The following is a 20,048-nucleotide window of genomic DNA, read 5'->3' as shown; positions in this document are numbered from 1 at the left end:
GGATTCTTGGTTATTTATTATTGTGTGAATTTTGTTTTTCTGGTGAATTTGTGTTTTAGTTGTCGTTATTGAATGTTGATTAATTGATCAATTGTTATTTTGAAATTTGGAGCACAAATCAATCTCATATGTATGTTCCACCGTTAGTAATAATCTATTTATAAAGATTTAAAAAAATAGTATGTAAAATTATTAATATGCAAATCCAATATACTAACAAATACGTGTATAATATTATAGTGAAATAATAAATTAAATATAAAATTTTATCACAACAAATTGGTGAAACATGTAATGGGATTGAGAAATGTATAAAAGTGGTGATTTAATTACCTACTTTTATAACTTATGAGATGAACCAAAAATCAATTAAGAAATTATGATCTAATTGACTAATCATAAAATAGATATAAATAATTTAATTAAACTATCATAATGTTAATAATAATATGTATGTATATTTTTGCCAAAATCACCAATCAATATATTTGTGTGTTATTTTTTTTTCTTTGTTTGATTATATATTTTTTAATAGTTGTTTTTTATTTTATATATTTATGATTTCAGATTTCATACAATAATATTTTTATGAATTTATAAAATCATTTTACATTATAAAATAAGTTTAAATAAAATAAAATGGGTCGTGGGTGATACTAGTTTAAATTAAATTTATAGAAAATTTTCCTCACATTCGTTGATTACTTCGCCAGTTGTTTAGTTTCAGTTAACTGCATCAGTACAATACAAAATGTTATTCCAAATTTCCAACTTCACTTACTTTGGACAAAAAATGCTCTTTAAATTTGAAATTAATTAGGTCGACCAATATTAAAATTATTTTTAGACCAATTCAGATTATATATATAAAATATAATCTGAATTATAATACTACGGCTCTAATACCAACAATCAAAATTCAAAAGCTATTGTGATAATGAAATTTTGATTTCCTGATTTCTCTACGCCTGTGGACTCCCTACAGTTGTCGGGTACGATCCCCCAATTCTCAAGTCATCATCTTCTCCAAATTCAGTCTATTTTATTTCTCAATTAAGTGATCAATTTAATTTCTCATCATCTCCCCTGATCGACAAAACCAATCAAAAACCCCAATCCTTTTCTCCGCCCTATTTTGGTTGATCCCATATCCGATTGTTGGATTTTGAGTTGGTTATTAGAGGGAGCTGGTGTAGTATTATGGCAACCTTCGGCGACGATGAAAACGACACCGTATTGAGCGATGTTGAGGCCGATGATCCAGTCCCTATTGTAATTCAAAACCCTGAGGATGTATCCGTCGAGAAGCTTAAGGAAATTCTGGCGGAGCTCGATCGTGAGAGAGCTGCTCGTGAGGCGGCTCAGAATGCGAAAAATGATTTGCAAGTTTCGTTCAATAGGCTTAAAGCGCTGTGTCACGAGGCGATCAAGAAACGGGATGAGTGTTCGCGGCAGCGGGATGAGGCCTTGCGCGACAAGGAGGAAGCTCTTAAGAACTTGGAGAGGGTCGGTGGGGATCTGAGTGAGGAGGTTAAGTTAAAAGAAGAGATAAGCAGGCAAAAAGATGAGGTTTCGTTGCAGCTGGAGGAGGTGGGCAAGGCGAGGGATTCGGTGCAGGTGGAAATGGAGAAAGGATCATCGATGCTGGTCAGTGGGATTGAGAAGATATCTAGGAAAGTGAGTAGCTACAAGGACTTTGGAGCAAACGGTTTGCCAAAGTCTAATAAGTACTCGGGATTGCCAGCAGTTGCCTATGGTGTGATTAAAAGGACCAATGAGATTGTGGAGGAGCTTCTGAAACAGGTTGAGTCGAGTATCAAGGGGAGGAATGAGGCCCGGGAGTTGGTTGAACAGAGGAATTATGAGATTGCCATTGAGGTTTCTCAACTTGAGGCAGCTATTAGTGGGTTAAGGGAAGAAGTGGCAAAGAAAAGTGAGGAGATCGAGACTCTGAAAAAGTCCCTACTTGAGAAGGATGGAAAAGTTGCAGAATTAGAAAGAGAGTCTGTGGAAAAACAGGAAGACATGGAAGGTGAACTTTCAAGGTTGAGGCTATTAATTTCTGACTATGAGTCGAAGATGGAGATGCAAAGGCCTTTGCTGATTGATCAACTGAATTATGTAACAAGACTGCATGAAGAAATGTGCAAAGCTATGGAGATTGTTGATGCTAACAAATCCTCAGAATTGTCAGAGTCCTTGTTCCTTGCTCAAGAAACAAATATGGAGGAAAATATAAGGGCATCTTTAGAGGGGATGGAATCTGTGTATGAGTTGAGTAAAATTGTTGTTGAGAAAACGAAGGACCAGGTGGAGGATAGAACTTGTGAGGTGAAAAAACTAAATGAAACTGTTTCACAGCTGATAAATGAGAAAGAGCAAATTGGGTCTCTATTGAGAAGTACTTTGGCTCAGAGGATGTCAGTGGATATGTCCTCCAAAACCAACAAATTATTTAAAGTAGCAGAAAATGGTTTAAAAGAGGCTGGGATCGACTATAAGTTCAGCAAATTTGATGCATCCAAAGGTAAAGCGGGTCCTGATGACACAGACGACAATGAAGTTTATGCTCTGGTATGCGAATTTTCTAGCATTAATTTCTGTGTGATTTACTAGCTTTGATCTATGTTTTATCAGCTCTCACTTGCATTATTCAGTTCAAACACTAGTTTCTGATGTCAACTCTGATTTTGCTCCTGGTGGTGACCACTACTCTTGATTGCAGGCCAGTGCACTGGAGAACATAATCAAGCAGTCTCAGATTGAGATCATAGAGCTAAAACATTCAGTGGAGGAACTAAGGTACTTGTTCTGCTATGAAATCATTAAAAAATCATAAGAGGATCCTCTACAGAAGTTTTTTTATTACTGATTGATCTAATGAAGTTACATATGGTGCTAATGTTCCTGAGTACAAAACGTTTGAAACATCATCATACATGCTTGGTTATAATATGCACCCCATTGTGCGTTATTTTCTGTTTCCTAGTGACCTTAATGGGATTAAGTGCTTGAGGTTGCATAGGAGTTCCCTGTGCTACAGGGAACATTGAAGTTAATTTCGTTTGTTGGTTTGAAGCTAGATCAAATCCTTCAACCAAACTCAATCCTAATGTTTAAAATTCTTTAGTCGAAGTGAGCATCATATAATCGTTTAACAATAACTTACATGACAGTTCTTTCTAGTTTTAATAGTCTAATATGGAGTGGCAAGAGTCCAGTTTGAACAACTGTTGTTGCTCACATCCAAGGCCCTCTCTTGGTTCAGTTTGGTGTTGTTTTATGTAAAACTAAGAAGGTATTCTTAATATATATCATACTTTAAAAGCGTTAATCCACATATATATATATATATATATATATATATATATATATATATTTGTCTCTTTGTCATTAGAGCTTTATTTTACTCTTTGGAGTGTGAGAAGAAGCATGTGATTGTGTGTCTTACTTCGATATACTGCTTCTCTTCTTTGCTAAAGGAAAATCATGCACCCATCTGTAAAGACAAGCAAAATGAAATAAGTTTTTTTAGAAGAAATCATTAAATTCAGTCTTTTTGGTTTTTGGAACACTGTAGCTGCTTCAGATCGTGCATCAAAGAAAAAGACTACATATCTGAAAATTGATTTCTTATATTCCATTAATGCATAACATCATGTAATTTTGCTATTATAGCAATGCAAATTTTTCTTTACTGTCTTGGCTTATATTCAATGTTGCCAAAATGAAGGGCAGAGTCAATTTCATATAAGGAGTGTGTTGATGCCCAAGCTAAGGAACTGATTCAGTGGAAGCAACGTGTAGAAGAGCTTGAAGAGAAAGAAAGAGTGGCTAATGAAAATGTAGGTCGAGGTTTTTTTTAATTGGCTATACCAACCATCTAAAACTTCCAACTTTTTAGTTATCACTCTTCTCATGATGGCTGGGCCCACACAGTTGTAATTTTCCATTTTCCATTTTCCATTTTCCATAAACAAGCCTTATTTGATCTGACACTTTATTTTTCTTCACAAGGTTGAGGGGCTTATGATGGATATTGCTGGAGCTGAAGAAGAAATCATGAGATGGAAGGTAGCAGCACAACAAGAAGCGGATGCAGGAAAAGCAGTTGAACAAGAGTATATATCACAAGTAAGTAAAATTTGAGAAGCCAAACAATTTTTTTCACTTATCATTTTCGTCTTCATTGATTGACTGGCTTTCCCGTCTGATGCCTTTTATTCTATGTATGCATCACAATGAAAATTTTACTAGAGGAAATGAAACATATGTATATGAATCTAGGACCTTTATATGTTGTTTAGGCTTTATCTTTGTTCAGGAAGTAATATCATTGGAACTTTGTTTCTCTTTCTCAGATTTTTTTTTGCTCTTTAAACCATCGATAGATTGTTTGGCATTTATATAGTAGCTCTTATACCAGTACATTGTTTGCCTGAAGAACTGTGCCATCTGTCCATGTCATAGGAGGTTTGCATATGAATTGACTATAGGGAAACACTCTATTCGAACTATATGCTTCATCATGGAGTTTGACATTGTATGTTGCAACTAACTAAATTCCAGTTCTCAATGTGGACATTAAGTGTGTTTCCTTGAGACATATTGAATCGACCTTGTCTAGGGATGTCATTTTGCTGCTTCATCATTCTATTCCCTATTTTCCCTGCTGATGAATCTTGATGTTTATGTAAATAACCTGCCAGTGGAAAGCTTCTGGTACTCTCGTTTTTCTTGTCTGCCAGTGTAAATAACCTACTCTTAGTTATTATTTTTTGCCTTTTTCCCCCTTTCTAAAGCATTCGGAAGACTAATTCCTAAGATGATTACTTTAACAAGTGCCCGTAGAATTAGTCCTGTATGGTTAACATGTGAGTTTATTGAATTTCAATTCTGTGATTCTGCAGCTGGCATCGGTGCGCCAGGAACTTGAAGAAGCTAGGCAAGCTGTAATAGAGTCAAAGAAAAAGCTTAAATTTAAAGAAGAAACCGCAGAAGCGGCAATGGCAGCAAGAGATGCTGCTGAAAAGTCATTGAGATTGGCAGATACAAGGGCGTCCAGGCTGAGAGATCGTGTGGAAGAGCTCACTCGTCAACTTGATGAACTTGATACGCGGGAAGCCTCAAGAACCACCAGTCTGAATAGGCCGAGATATGTCTGCTGGCCATGGCAATGGCTTGGCTTGGATTACGTAGGATCCCATCGGTCTGAACTGCCGGAACAAACTGCCAACGAAATGGAACTTTCTGAACCTCTTATTTGATTGTTTTTTCCTAGCGACCTTTCTTGTTTACTTCTTTGTTATTATCGAGTTTTGAACGATGCTAAATATATATTCCACTGTTAGTTGATAGCAAAACTTAATTTGGCAAAGTAGTTGAAATCAGATGTACATTATTCTTATTATTCTTTCTTAGTAGTATTTAATTGTTGAAGGATAAGCTTAACCAATTGATGGTTGTGTAAACATTTCTTTGTGTTTTTCTTCCTTTTTTTTTTGCAATTCCATTTCAATGGTGAAGGATTGTAACTTAAAAAGTAGAGTTTATAAATTCTAAATTTATTATATCTTGATATTTGTCAAATGAAAGTTGACGTGGCCTTTGATGATAGTTTTTGGAAGCAAATTTAACGGTATTTCATATCAGTTTATTGTAGAATAGAGATACAGTGGAGAATGATGGAAAGTAGAAGAGAATGAATCGATCAAAACTCACATTTAAATATTCAGACTAAAACAATGGATAAATAAACCAGAAATGACAAAAAAAGTGTGAAGGCAAGACATAAATGATGAGGATCAAAATGGCCGGACTTGTTCACCTCTTAGTAACGCACTTTTTTGTGAGCAAAACTCCGGTGGGAGGGCCGGTGACGACGAGTTGGCAATGCGCATACATCCAATAGGAGTAGTGGAAAATGCCTCCTAATTTAGACCTAGCTCTAAACAATCCTTTAATCTCAAGGTTCACTCTTCCTTCTTCTATCTGTTTCTGCAGCTGCATGCTATGCTTACTCGACAGCTTCACCTGGCTACCCACCATGTGCACGTCGGCAAACCTCGACTCGCCCCTCATCACCGCAAACGGCTTGATGTAACTCGTGGTAAGGTAGTTGTTGTCATAATATAGATCCAAGATCACGTAGCTGAAATCCACCTTCACCTTGCTGTTGGGATTGCTGAAGTTGGCCAGCACCGTCACGTCCGCATTCAGCAGGTAGCCCATGTCTAGGTATGCCGCGTTGATGGTGGCAGTTGAGATGTCAAACCAAGGGCTGCGCGGCCGGAACACCAAGTACACTATGAGGACGATCAGGCCTCCCACAATCACCAATATCCAGAAGAGCATACAGAATGCTGCCACCAGCCAGGTTAACGGCCTGGTCCGTTGGGATGTTGGGGGGTGGATGAAACCAGGGTGGCGGCCGCCTCTTCCGTGCTGAGGACGCGTATGAGAATCGGAATGGGGTCTGGATTCTTGGTGCGGTAACTCAGCGACAAAGGGTGCCATGGTCTTAACATGGGCCGGATGGTCGGGCGATGTTCCGCCAAGAGATGGTGGAGGGTGGCCATGAGGCGGTGGAGCACCGTGCGTAGGGGGGACATGAGGTGGAGGGTGCTGTGTAGGGTGGCCATGAGGCGGTGGAGCAACTTGCGTAGGGGGGGCACGAGGTGTAGGTGGTTGTGTAGGGTGGCCATGAGGCGGCGTTTCCGCCACATCCTGAGTATGGCCACGGTGGCGTGACGGTGGCCTGGAGCGAGGTGGTGGCGTGCGTGAGGGAAACTCGATGATGGGATCGCGTTGACGGGGGAGAAAGTGTGGATTTGTCTCATTGTGGTGGGACATTGTGGTGGCTGAGGATTGGTGCCGAAAGTGAAGTGAAGTGAAGAAGAATATATGGTAGCTTACCAATCAAAGGAGGAGGAAAAGAATAAGACATAAGTTGAGGAAGCAAGGCAAGTAAACAAACTGATGCTAAGTGCAAAAGCAGAGTATTTTATTCACCTCAAAATACAAAGAAACCCACACACTATATATAATATACTCGATGCCGCCGGTTCCATTTCCACTCTCTATTGAACTGCAATTCCGGGCCAATTTAGAAAAAAATTGACATCACTACTTTTCATAGCTTTTTGAGAATCTTTACGAAGATTAAAACGGCAAATGAAACTATCTAGTTGAACTAGTAGTTGAATATAATATACTATCAAACATCTCCAGTTCTATTGTATAAATCCATATTCATAAACTAAGAGAACAAGAACCCTTAGTTGGTAGCAAAAATGAAACTTTTGACTCATTTAAGCATAGCATGTTTGGCAACAAAATCAACATGCTAACAGCTAACACTATCATATACCCTATATTACAACGTTAAGCATGAGCATTCTTACAGCTACACTATCAAACCCAATACCCCCCTCCCTCTCTTTTCTGTTTAGGTTTGTCTAAACTTTCTATTGAGTAGTTATGCTTGAAGCTAAAATGAAAGGCATGGAACTCAGTATCGGCTGCCAGGAGCTAAAACGTAAGACATGAAATTAGGTATCTGCCAATTGTGCAAATTATTTGTTCACCATATCTTCAGCAAGCTTCTCTTACATATGATTCATCCTCAACATTTTACCACATCAATGCTGGGACTATCACCTGAGCAGCAAACAAGCGAAAGGAGATTATGATCCATAACTGGAGGAAGAAGGACCAACATTATGTTCTGAATAAATCAGTATCTTAATATAAAACGTATCATACTTTTTGCCAGTAATTTTCTTTTTTCATTCCCCACCGAGGCCTTCCATGACTCCAGATAATGATGTTGGATGGAGATTCTTCAAGTTTGAACAATGTAACAAAATTCTACCCTCTATTAGGAACAGAGAGCTTGCCCCACATTAGCTAGAGATGTGAGATTTCCTTCATAGTGGAGGGAGAAGGTAATAAACATGTCGAGAAAATGCCCTCAGAACAGATCCTGCAATTGCACAAACTTTCCATCAGTAGCAGACACAGGATATAGTAAATTTGAGTGGAAAGGAGACATTGTTGAGAAACAAGGGTAATTGAGAATTAGGAACTTAACAAGATGAGCAGAGATAGAGTAAATAACATTTACATGTATTGCATGCACCAAATCAGTTGCCTCTCAGAACGTGATAGAGTAAATAACAAACAAAGAAATAAAAAACAAGCATTTTTTGGTTCAGATGTAATTTGAATTATTACAAGGAGAATGCTTAAAAGTACAAAGGAATCTGTTGAACTTGATAAAATGGCAATAAGTGGTTTTGCACAGGAGCAGCAAGGATCAATAGTGACATATTAGCATTCGAATGATAGAGGAACATTATTGACTTAAGCTATTTGTTTTGAATGCTAAAAGATACCAATAAAAAATGGAGTAGGACATAATACTTTTGTTGATGAACCATAGGCAGGCATTCTACATTAATTTTAGAATTGTGAAAAATAGGGCAATGCAATGCCCTAGAAAGCAAAAGGGGAGTATGTGAATGAGCATAAAATTATTAAATGTCTGAATCGGTTCACCTTAATTCAGAACATGGATGCAGATAGATGTCCCCAACATCAGAACACAGCAGGATCTGTCCATACCCATCTCAGCAGTATCTAAGCAAGTACCAAGAGCCCTTAACGATCCAAAAGACCAGAACTTATGGTACCATTCCCTACTCAGCATAAATGAGTCAACTTGTACCCGCACTCAACACTGACCAATGGAAGCATTAAATCTGGAAACACATACATTCAAAAGAAAGCATTTGGCACCAGCCAGAAGGACAATGGTGATTTCATCAATGGATTCCCGGTATAATGTTTAGGAACATAATTTACAAACTCTTATATTTCTTTTGAGTTGATAGCACCTATTAGAGTCTCTGACAAATAACTATCAAGAGTAAAACCATTCTTCATCATATCATCCCAAACTTCACAAGCCAAAGAAATTTTCTTGTCATTTATAAGGCCTCGAATGATCAACTTGTAAGTCACTTCATCTGGATAAGCCCCTCTAGTTTGCATCTCCTTAAATAGACATAGGGCTTCGCTAACTTGATAGGTCTTGCAGTATCCACCAATAAGTGCATTGTAGGATATGACATCAGGCACAATTCTATGTTTCACCATATCATGAAAAATACCATGAGCCATGCTTACTCTACCAGTTTTGCATAGATGGTCAATAATTGTCGTATATAACGCAAGACTTGGAAATAGACCCACGTTTGTCATTTCATCAAGAAGGGCCTTAGCTACAACAGAGTTTCTTTCTTTCAGAAAAGAATCAATGAGAATTGTGAATGTCACCACATCAGGAGCAATTCCTTTCCTTCCCATCTCCTCAAAGAGCTTATAAGCCTTTCTCGTAACACCGGATTTGCAAAGAGCAGTAATAATTGTGTTATATGATACAACATCTGCATATCCCTTGACCTCCATCTTGGTAACTAACAAGACATATGCCTTATCTATTCTATTGGCTTTGCAGAAACCCTTTAAAAGCTCGTTATAGCTGTAACTATCGGGTTCCATCCCACTCCTCTGCATTTTCTCCAGCAATTTCTCTGCCTCATCCAACAATAGTGCATTACAACAATGATTCAACAACACATTGTGTGTGATTAAGTCGGGCTCACAACCATTCTTCTTCATAAAATTCTTGAGTGTGAGTGCTTTATCAATCCTACCAACTCGGCAAAAACCAAAAATAAGTACATTATAAATCACAGCATCGAAGCAGACCTTTCCCCTCATGTCCCCTACCGTGAGCTCATAAGCCAAATCAACTTTCCCAATGTCGCATAGCCCGAGCATAAGTGCCCTGCACGCCTTATTATCCGGTTTAACATCTCTCTTGATCATGATTTTCCACATGTCAACTGCTTCATCATGTCGTTTGACTCTACATAACCCACTGATAACAATAGTATAACTGACAACGTCTGGCTCGCGTCCTCTATCTCTCATTAATCTCAGCAATATCAATGCATCATCAACTAAACTCTCACCACACAAAAGATTTAAATAAATATTAAACGCCCAAATGTCGGGCACAATCCCGAGCCTATCCATATCCTCAAAAAGCCTAGAAAGAAGGTATAAGTTTCTAACTTGACACAACCCAGAAATAAATCTAGAGTAAGTAAACGAACTCAAAGAAAACCCTTTGGAATTCAATGAATCGTAATAGTATTCAGACAGCTCAAAACGCTGGTTCTTGATTAAAACACCAAGAAACCTGTTGTAGTCAACCGAAAAAATCCTGCAGTCTGATTGAGACATTTCGTCGAACACCTTGATCGCGTTATCAATGAGGCCGGATTTGACGTAGCTGGCTATGAGAGAACGATATATGAGTCGTTGCTTGCCAAGAGCCTTATACATTTATCAAAATCGCTTCCGCAGAAGCGTATGCATTTGAGCTCCAATTCCGACAAGGAAAAAAATCTTGAGTGCAAGCAATGGGATAAAAGAAAAGTTATACAAAGTGGTTAAAAACAATGGGTGAATGTCAGTGGCTCTACACTGTGTATGTGAGTGTTGGAAATCAGAATCAGCTGATTTCGGCGGAAGCGGTGGTGGCGCAAAACCAACTCCACAGACCACACTCTCCACCTTCAGACGAGTAAATTTTTGAGCCATGTATAATTGGGCTTTTCCTTTGGGCCTTACCGTTACTGTTATTTAGTCTTTGAAAAAATGTTAACTTTATTTGACTCTGTATGACAAGTTTTTAACGAACTTATAATGACTAAGGAAATTATGAAGATTTTGGTGACAATAATAATGCTTCATTTATGATGACAATTTCTCATACATTGTATTAATGCCCATTTTTATGATAATCATGATTCATACATAGATCCATAACACCGACGATTTCTGGTTAATTCAGTTGATCAAATTATTTGTACCTCAACTTATATAGGAGTATATATATTCATCGAGAAATTTATGCACACGAGCATAATACGTAAATACTGTTACTACATCCGTCGCCATTAAACACTTTAACCAATACTCCATCTATCCGCTATTAGGAGTCTCATTTCTTTGCGGCACGAGTTTTAAGAAATGTTAAAAAAAGTGGGTGACAAAAAATTAGTGGAACAAGGGTCCCATTTGTATATATTAGTTTTAAATGAAATGTGAGTGGAATGAGTTAGTGGAAGGTGGGACCATACCATTTATGGTAAAAGTGAACCAGGACTCCTATTCGCGGAGGGAATAAAATGGAAGAACGGAACTCCTATTTGCGGACGGAGGGAGTAACTCCTAAAATCCCGTGCCGGCTAAGAAATGTGTCATCTTAGTCGGGACGGAGGGAGTATATTTTCTTTATAACCTCAAATAAATAAATAAAAGAACTATTTGATCTTTGATTTTTATTTAATTTGTAAAATTAATGATGTCAACAACAAATTTAAAGGTATTAACTCAAACCAAACCATACTCCATAAACAAAACAAATATACTAATGTATACTAAGGAACAAATATACTAATGTAGACTAAGGGGAGTGATCAATTGCTAACTAATTAGTAATTACAAACTAAGATCAAATCTTAGCCATTAAATTAGTAAATCTAGTGGTTGAAATAATGTCACATGAATTATATTTTAAATTAAAAAATTTATTAAATAAGTTTAAAGGGTATTAATGTCAATTTTCTCTCATCAAAATCATCTCAAAACTTTAAATTTACGTAACTCTCTTGATTTAAATTATTTTTTTGCAAAAAATATATCAAATTAAAGATAATTTTATAAGGATTCCAACGAGATCTCAATTGCATATGTTCCGACGATGTTCAGATGATGAAATTTGATAAATTATATTTTAATTTTCGTACACGTTGATAATCATATTTTATCAACAAATGCAAAAAAAATCTCAATATAGTGTATACAAAATCTCAATATAATGTAGGTAAAATATCAATAAAACTATGTTGATATTTTCTTGTACTTGTGCTGATATTCTCATTTCATATTGTTGATATTTGTAATACACTATGTTGATATAAAAAAACACCGACGAAAATTATCATATGATAACATAATGATGATATTACCATTTTGTTAATATTTTGTCTACTATTTATTGAAATTTATGAGTTTTAATCTCATCCACTCATTTTTAAAATCCAAAGTTGTAGATTTAGTCTTAGTTTTGAATTATGGTGTTATAACCATTAGAAATGACCCTGTAGACTAAATATGAAAGGTTGATGGGTTTGTTTAGAGCATCTCCAGTGGGCGGATGTCCCACTCGGACATCCACTAGGACATCCCGAAAACACATCCCGCCACGTCACTAGGACTTCCCATCCCACTGCCACGTCACTAGGACATCCCCTTCACAATCCGCCCTTCCCATCGCCCTTCCCACTAGGACTTTCCGCAATAAAAAAAATCACAAATTCACAAATAAAACAATTTACGTTTAGAGAGAGAAACTTGTTAACACAAGTGGTGCGAATGAAATAAAATTCAACGAGCCGTATATATAGAGTTTAAAAAAATTTAAAAAAAATTTAAAAATCGGACGTCCGACCCAAGCCACAATGGCGGACGTCCGCCCGCCCGTCGCGCCGACGTCCGAGGACACCCGACGTCCTCACGGGACGTCCGTATCCGACCTCCCACGCCACAATGGCAGACGTCCGCCCGCCCGTCGCGCCGACGTCCGAGGACACCCGACGTCCTCACGGGACGTCCGTATCCGACCTCCCCTGTCACAATGGCGGACGTCCCGGTCGCCCGTCGCGCACGTCCGACCGGACGTCCACCATTGGAGATGCTCTTACTTTTGGGTAGTTAGTTTAGAAGTACGAAACAAATACAGGTTAATTTACCAGATATTTTGCCAGGAAAAAGGAACCAACTACGCAAATTAGTGAGATCCCCTTAGCACCTCAACTATCTAACAAGTTGAACTAGCTTAAGCTTCCTGCATAATTAAGTTATCAAACCAATGGCGATTTACACGGACTGACAAGGACTCACTGCCATCATACAATCAAAAACCTAGTAATCGAGTTTCATTTAGTTCCGGTCTCACATGTGTCCCTCTTCGACCTCAGCAAAGCCATCGTTTGACCAAGTCCGCTTCCTCTCAGTGCTTTATATGACCATGATTTACTGCCTATATTCTGCTTTCCCCAACTATTTTCCTGCGACATCTGTGGTTTCTTGTCCAAGTTACTTCCAGGTGATGCTTGCACCTTTTTCTCATTCTTCCCCCGACTATTCTCATGAGAGACCACCACCTTCTTGGGGGTACTGCCCCAACCATTTTCTTTGGATAGTTGCTCCTTTTTTGCTTTTAGAGCCTCACTCAATTGGTCCCAGATGCCCCCGCCAATTTCTACAACAATGTTACTATTATTCAGTCGTTCGAATGTATCAAAATCAAAACTATATATATAGAATGCACTTACCTCCACTAGGCAGCTGTGCCTCTTTACCCTGGTCTGATTCTTGAGTATCTGCAGATGGTGGGTTATTTAGGAAGGAGATAACTTATTTGGGCTTTTTACTAGGAATTATAAGTTTGGTTCTTTGTGCTTCTTTGAATTGCAGTGCACATCATACCTGGGCTGGGTTCGGCTGTTGGTTCACCACTGGTGCCAGGCAATGCTGTCTTCAGAGCATTTACATCATTTGTAGATGCTTCATTCACACATGCAACAGCTTTGTTTCCTGGTTTTGATCCCCCACTGATGAGGACACGGACATCAACGAGTGCAGAAAAATAAATCTGCATGAGATGGATCACAGTGAAAACAGTCAGAAGCAAGGCAGCCTTTGTAACAAGAAGTGAATCATGGTCTGCTGGTGTACGTCTCTGTGGAGCAAGATGATAAATAGTGAAAACAGTCGGTAATAAGGCAGAGTTTGTAACCAGGAGTGAATCATGGTCTGCTGGCATACGTCTCTGTGAAGGAAGATGATAAATAGGCTTACTTTACATGCATACGCTGCTTACCTCCAAAGAACCATCTTCTTTATAGAGTGAAGTATCAAGTTGTGCAGCTTCACCATCATCTTCTTCCTCAGAAATGATTGGATATTCTGGTACTGGCAGTAACATTGTTTGTTTGGATTCCACATTGTACCAAGACACCTTTCCAACCTATATAAAGAAGATGTCTCACACTCTTTCATTGTGGTCACATATAAAAGGGAAAAGAAAAAACACTTCAACTATGGTTGAACTATACTCGATGGGCAGAAAGCTCAGGGGTCCATGTTGATGATAATTCCAGAACTCGATATGCAATAAGATCTCCTTCCTGCAAAAAATGAAAGGACAAATGACTAAAGTTTCTTTCTTGGAGAATATTGAGAGACTCAAATTGTACTCCCTGGAATCATTACTGTTAATGATGTAAGAAGAAATCAAGGAACAACCTTTGGCAAGCCAGGAAGAGGTGGAAGCTTATCAAAGTCGATTCCCTCATTTGGTTGTTTCCTTTTCTCTTTGGTAGGTGTTTCGAAATCCTCTTTGTTTGTTCTGTAGTCATTTATAGGAGTGAATCTACGGTTTTCCTTCCCCCACTGTTGGCCTTTCTTCTTGCTAGTAATTCCATTCCAATTAAAGGTTTCCTAATGAAAAAGTAGCATATTCGCCATGAAGAAATATGTCAGCAGTTTGAATGAGATAGAAACACTGACGAAAAGAACAAAACTAAGAATAATTGATTTGCAAGAACAAATATCCATCGACAACTCAATAAAACCTTGAGCTGAACTTTTTCTTCCATGCTTTTATTAGAAGCTCATTACATATTGTAACATTTTTCCATGTTGACATCAGCAAAAATAAAAAAAGGTCAGTTTTATTATATCTCCTTATCTCAAACCTGATGAATCACATATTGGTTGGCATTTGGCAAAAATAGTAAGTTCGCAAAAGAGTACATACTTAGGCAGCTTAGTTAAGAAAGTTAATATCCATGTTGACTAGCATCCTATGCCTTGCATAGATGATGAGTCTGACACGTGCCACGGGTTGCAACCTTATGCCTTGCATAGATGATGAGTGTGACACATGTGTCACGGGTTGCAGCCTATGCCTTCCATAGATGAGTCTGACACATGTGTCACGGACTCAGGGGTTGCATCCCTTGAGTCCAGGCCACCCCAAAAGGAAACCCAAGGCGGATATATAGATTGCATGATCTCCTAAGTAGAATTTGCTCTGAAGTAATATCGTTTCATGAAAATGATCCTAAAACTCTGGTACAGAATTAAAATGATGAAAATATTGTTCAACCAACATCCAATACATAACAAAAATTACCAGAGGTGCATGATCTTGCTGCATAGCTTCTTCTGCATCAACAAAAAGAATTTCATATGTGAGATGTACGAAATAGTTCACTGTGTATCATGTATATCCAAGTACAGAATAGAAGATTTCGTTCCCAACTGTGAAGACACTAAGACAGGACAAGGAGGGAGAAATTGTTGGAAATCAATTTATGAACAGTGGCATCAGCGAAATAACTTTCAACAATAAGAACTAGTGACGAGAGAAGAAAACTAATAAATGCTAGTCCTATTAGGAACAAAAATTAGAAGGCTGAAAAATATCGTCGATAACATAATTAACATTATTGAGCAATAAGTCACCTGTTCACCTAGTTAGAAGGACCAAGTTTAATAACGTCATCACAACCATAATCCAAATAAATTGACCAAAGACAGAAAGCAGTACCTTCTTCCAAAGGTTCAAAGCGGATATGTCCTGGCCTTATTTCAATGGGAACAACTTCATCCTCCTCGGTACTTTTGTGATTTGATTGATTTGATACATCACATTTTTTATTTGTACATTCTTGTACAGATGGACTACTCTGACCTGATTGCTCATGCAAACTGTGGCTCGGTTGCTCTAATGTGTCACTCATTTGGGTCAGCTGATCATGTTTATCATCGTTTTGATTTTGCTGCTTTTGTACATCACCATTTTCATTTTTCTGCTTGCATACATCGCCATTTTGTTTTGGAAGTTCAAGAATGTCATCAATGTTGTGTTGGTTATGCTTTTTTCCCTTAACACCCCCATTGCTTGGGGAAGATAGCTTCCACTGTAGCTAGACAGACAACTTAGGTCAATATCAAATGACAATCAGAGGCATCCAGAAATAGGCACTAACTTTAAGCAAATGAGATATCTCACTAGTCCTTTCAGCTGACCATCTGCTTTGTTCCTTTCAGCATCAGCTTGGTATTTTTTCCGCTTTTGCTGTAAAACAGAGGTACTCAGTTTTTCAAGTTAATCGCAGGAGGTAATAAGAAATTAAAACACAAACCTGTCCATTCCATTGGCCATCCGTCTTTTTTCTGTCAGCTTTAGCTTGATCCTCTTTCCAGTTTAGCTGCAAAATTAAGTGACTCAGACTTCTGATTACTGGCACTGGAGGAGTTTTAATAGCTGGCACTGGAGGAGTCTTAATAGTCAATATATATATATATAGGGATGTATTCATTTCCTTTTTGTATCTTTTGTTCTTTGTTCTTTTTAATCTCAGCCCCACGATTTTGTCATCCAACGGTTAGATTGGTGCCACGTGTCATTTAATAATGCAGATTTTCAGTTGAATAATGCACATCGACTAATAATGCACCATTATAGTGTAATAATGCAGATCATCTGGACCGTTGATGAATGAGATCTAACGGCCCATATTAAGAAGAATAAAGGATCTAACTCACAAGACCCTCCGATTCACAGGTTGCATTTTTCTTCTGAATGTTTGCCATTTCACGCAACCAACGCCTTTTTTTAGTCTTCCGCCGAGCACTTCTACTTGGAGCCTGTAAATAATCAGAGACATACCAATTCCAGATGATTACCAGGGAGAGACTGAGAAAGGAGCATTCAGTACAGCCACGGAAAATAGTTTACAAAATTGATTGAATCATGTAATTCCAAAAGGTAACCATATATCAAAATTGATATCGCACATCCACAGCAGACCAACTCAGACCAACTCAGAGTTTGACGTCAACCAAGGGATACCAGTAGCATATAGTGCCCAAAGTGTAATTTCATGAAAACTGCAAAGCTTCTTACTTAGAAGATGATTCTTAGTATTTAGTACAGCACAACATTGAAGTGCTACACATATCCACAGCTTGCAAGATAAATACAATCCATTAAAAAGATAGAAAAGACACCTTTTTTGTTTCCTTGGGGGAAATTTTGGCATCATCAGTCTCATTGTCATTCTCTTGAACATCAACAGTTCTGCATGTGTAGCAACAGTTAGATAGAATGAATCAATGAATAGATGTGTGATCATTCGAAAAGTTAACAGTAACACATGAGTAAAATATATTCCTTGAATGTCTAAAAAGAAACGAGAAAAACAAAGAAAAGCGAATAAAACTGTATGTGCTACTTACTAGTCTAAGACCGAAGAGTGAAGGATTTTCCTTTCAGTGGTATTAATAGAGATTGGGGTCTTATTTGTTAGTTTCCAGACCTTTAATATACTTGCATGGGTAACTCAAGCCCTTTTGCATATGTTTAGCAACCTTCTAAATTTATAAAAAAAATTATTCACATCAAGAAAAAATGTAGTGGCCACTGGCACTGGACCAGTTATATATCTTTGAGATTTTTTAATATCCCAATCTGAAAGACACTATATACCGAGCTAATAAATATTTTAACACATCCCCTGTTCACTTCTTTTCAGCAAAGAAATTGCACAGCAAAAGGAAGGCAGTGGAAATTTTACTCCTCATCAACAAACTTGCTCGTCATATCTGCATCCATGATCGAAACTGTATCTTTTTTAATAATAGTAATATTTTTCTCTGCCTGTATTACGAGTGTACAACAACTTACCTCTAGCTCCATAATGCCATGTTAGTTGTTCAAAGACACACTAGCTTTCTCATCACTATCTTGGCAACAATTATGGAGCCTTAAAGTATTTGTCTATAATCATTTTAGAGATAAAATAAACTAATTAACACTCCCTAGGCTCAATCATCTGGGGTAGAAGTTCTACTTGATTGACCAAACTATTATTCACTTAGCAAAAGCTTAAAAGGAATGTCATATTATTCCAAAAATAAAATAGACTGGTCAGGCCGGTAGGAAATTTGTAGCTTTCTATCCTGTAATTTGTTTGATTGAAGATTATTGACTTCAAATTAGTTTTCTGGATACGATATACTTTTGGACGTTGTACTTTGATTAGAAGAAAAACAATTCACAGTCAGTGAAAGTAAAATTTCCAGAAATAGATCATTTCTAGTACTCATACCTCTCCTCACCAGGCTCCGCCACATCATTATTTTTATCACTACGCTTAGCAGGACCATCTTTGTTTTCCACGTTATCTCCAGCTACAGAAGCATCTTTTTTCTCTTTACACACATCACTGGAAGCATTTCCCGTAACCACAGAACGCTGTTTCTTCTCCCTAAGAAATAGAGGATTAAGAGCAGAGTGTGTAAGCATGAAAATATGAGGTAGATTTGAGTAGATCAAGCAAGGAAGTAGCAGGGCACAACATACTTATTTCCTTCTAGCCTCTCCACTGATTTTCTTTTACAGTTTTTCTTTCTTGAATTTAGACATGCAGAATCTTCGACAATTTCCAATGGGACTTCATCATCTTCAGATTCCGCAACTTTTCTTTTGCGGTTTTTCTTTTTTGACTTACAATCTGAAGAATTTTCAACCACATCTAACAGGAATTTATCATCATCATCACCATCTTCAGATACCTTTTTGGATTCATCACTTTCATAACCACCTTTTTCTTTCTCAAACTCCTCATTTGCTAAAAGCAAGACACCACCATCTACAGGTCGCTTCTCCCGATGTTTCAATTTCTGAACATCATTAGCAGCATCGTTTCCTTCTATTGACAAAATGTGTTTCCTTTTCTTCACACTTCACTCACAAAGCAAAAGTTAAAATGCTAATATATCATTTCCACATACATGCCAGAAAGACAAGCCCCATATGTTGTTTTCAGAATTAATAATCTTTTTTACTAACCTGATAATCTCATTATCTTTTAAAATGCTGGTAGATATAAATGATGGTAAGGCAAAGCCAGATATCTGCCGGAAAGATTCAGAAACGATACAAAATTAAGCATTTGTAGCACGGAATAGAATGCCAAAACAATGATTCCTAATTTTCGTATCTCATCTGCAAATCAATTAAAACAATAACAAAACTAAAGCATGAGTGAATTCGTTTGCTTTCTTTTCTGATTTGCCAAAGTAGCAAGGGCAGCAATTCCTAAAACCCTACCCAACTTTTGCACAGAACAAGTTAGCCATAAGCTTCAACTCTTTCCAATGTTTTCTAAAAGATAATTATAGACTCACAAAAATGAGAACCTACAAAAACATAAATTATGAAACATAGAAAATGAAAAATGAGGATCATAATTCATTAAATATCCAGAGAAGAGTAATTCTACAGTGTGCAATGTGCATGAGCTTTTAGTCTTCTCTCGGAAGAAGCAAAAAACATCTATCTAGACAAGACAGAAGACCGGGCAAAAGAGAGAAGCGCATGGATTGATGAAAAACAATAGTTTTGAAGAGAAATAGGAAAGTTGGGAGGTCCGTACGGAGAGGAGGAGGCCGTTGGGGCAGGATTCGTGGAGACGGAAAGCGTGGAGTAGATGGGAGGCGAGGTCGGAAACGGCGTGGAGGCGGCGGGGTTGGAGCAGAATCCAGCTGCGACTCAAGCCCTCCAATTTCTGGGTGTCGCTCAAAATGTCGTCATCTTTGAATACCACTCGGATTCTCTTGCACAAGTCCATCACTCATGCAAGCTTCCCCTAATTCTCGGTCGCTGTGAAGGTGTGGACTGTGGAGGGAGGGAGGGAGGGAGCAGAGCAGGGCAGGGCAGGGCAGGCTGCAACAAACAATAGGTTACTCAAATTATAAAGCCTTCCATTTCTAAAAGGCCCAACTCCTCCGTTTAGAGCAAGCAGTCGATCATTATAAATTTCAGTAAAAAT

The 20,048-nt window shown here is 37.9% G+C and overlaps 4 protein-coding genes across 5 annotated transcripts; 1 reads left to right on the top strand and 3 right to left on the bottom strand.

The window, feature by feature from the left end:
* Positions 1-908: 908 nt before the first annotated feature.
* On the top strand, positions 909-5,471 carry LOC121794512 (paramyosin-like). Its single transcript, XM_042192703.1, has 5 exons — positions 909-2,574; positions 2,726-2,802; positions 3,734-3,845; positions 4,018-4,134; positions 4,911-5,471. Exons 1-5 carry the CDS (start codon positions 1,201-1,203, stop codon positions 5,265-5,267), a joined length of 2,037 nt encoding a protein of 678 aa, XP_042048637.1. The 5' UTR covers positions 909-1,200; the 3' UTR covers positions 5,268-5,471.
* Positions 5,472-5,823: 352 nt separating this feature from the next.
* Positions 5,824-6,849, bottom strand: LOC121795041. Its single transcript, XM_042193472.1, has one exon. It carries the CDS (start codon positions 6,514-6,516, stop codon positions 5,824-5,826), a length of 693 nt encoding a protein of 230 aa, XP_042049406.1. The 5' UTR covers positions 6,517-6,849.
* A 335-nt stretch (positions 6,850-7,184) lies between these two features.
* On the bottom strand, positions 7,185-10,787 carry LOC121797475 (pentatricopeptide repeat-containing protein At1g13040, mitochondrial-like). Its single transcript, XM_042196237.1, has 3 exons — positions 8,560-10,787; positions 7,765-7,984; positions 7,185-7,659 (listed from the first exon to the last, which is right to left on the bottom strand). Exon 1 carries the CDS (start codon positions 10,414-10,416, stop codon positions 8,872-8,874), a length of 1,545 nt encoding a protein of 514 aa, XP_042052171.1. The 5' UTR covers positions 10,417-10,787; the 3' UTR covers positions 7,185-7,659; positions 7,765-7,984; positions 8,560-8,871.
* Positions 10,788-12,896: 2,109 nt separating this feature from the next.
* On the bottom strand, positions 12,897-19,972 carry LOC121794511 (coilin-like). Of its 2 annotated transcripts, none has more exons than XM_042192701.1 (16): positions 19,653-19,972; positions 19,067-19,131; positions 18,578-18,958; positions 18,324-18,482; positions 17,224-17,293; positions 16,759-16,860; positions 16,356-16,421; positions 16,223-16,288; positions 15,758-16,130; positions 15,341-15,372; positions 14,449-14,643; positions 14,259-14,330; positions 14,024-14,170; positions 13,630-13,795; positions 13,476-13,523; positions 12,897-13,402 (listed from the first exon to the last, which is right to left on the bottom strand). In XM_042192701.1, exons 1-16 carry the CDS (start codon positions 19,845-19,847, stop codon positions 13,077-13,079), a joined length of 2,463 nt encoding a protein of 820 aa, XP_042048635.1. In that variant the 5' UTR covers positions 19,848-19,972; the 3' UTR covers positions 12,897-13,076. The 2 variants fall into 2 exon arrangements, with proteins under 2 accessions (XP_042048635.1, XP_042048634.1); XM_042192700.1 differs by having other exon boundaries at positions 15,758-16,136; positions 19,653-19,971.
* Positions 19,973-20,048: the final 76 nt, after the last annotated feature.

This window comes from Salvia splendens, chromosome 3, assembly GCF_004379255.2.
Source record: "Salvia splendens isolate huo1 chromosome 3, SspV2, whole genome shotgun sequence".
Classification (NCBI taxonomy): domain Eukaryota; kingdom Viridiplantae; phylum Streptophyta; class Magnoliopsida; order Lamiales; family Lamiaceae; genus Salvia; species Salvia splendens.
This window is presented reverse-complemented; position numbering and strand designations above follow the sequence as displayed.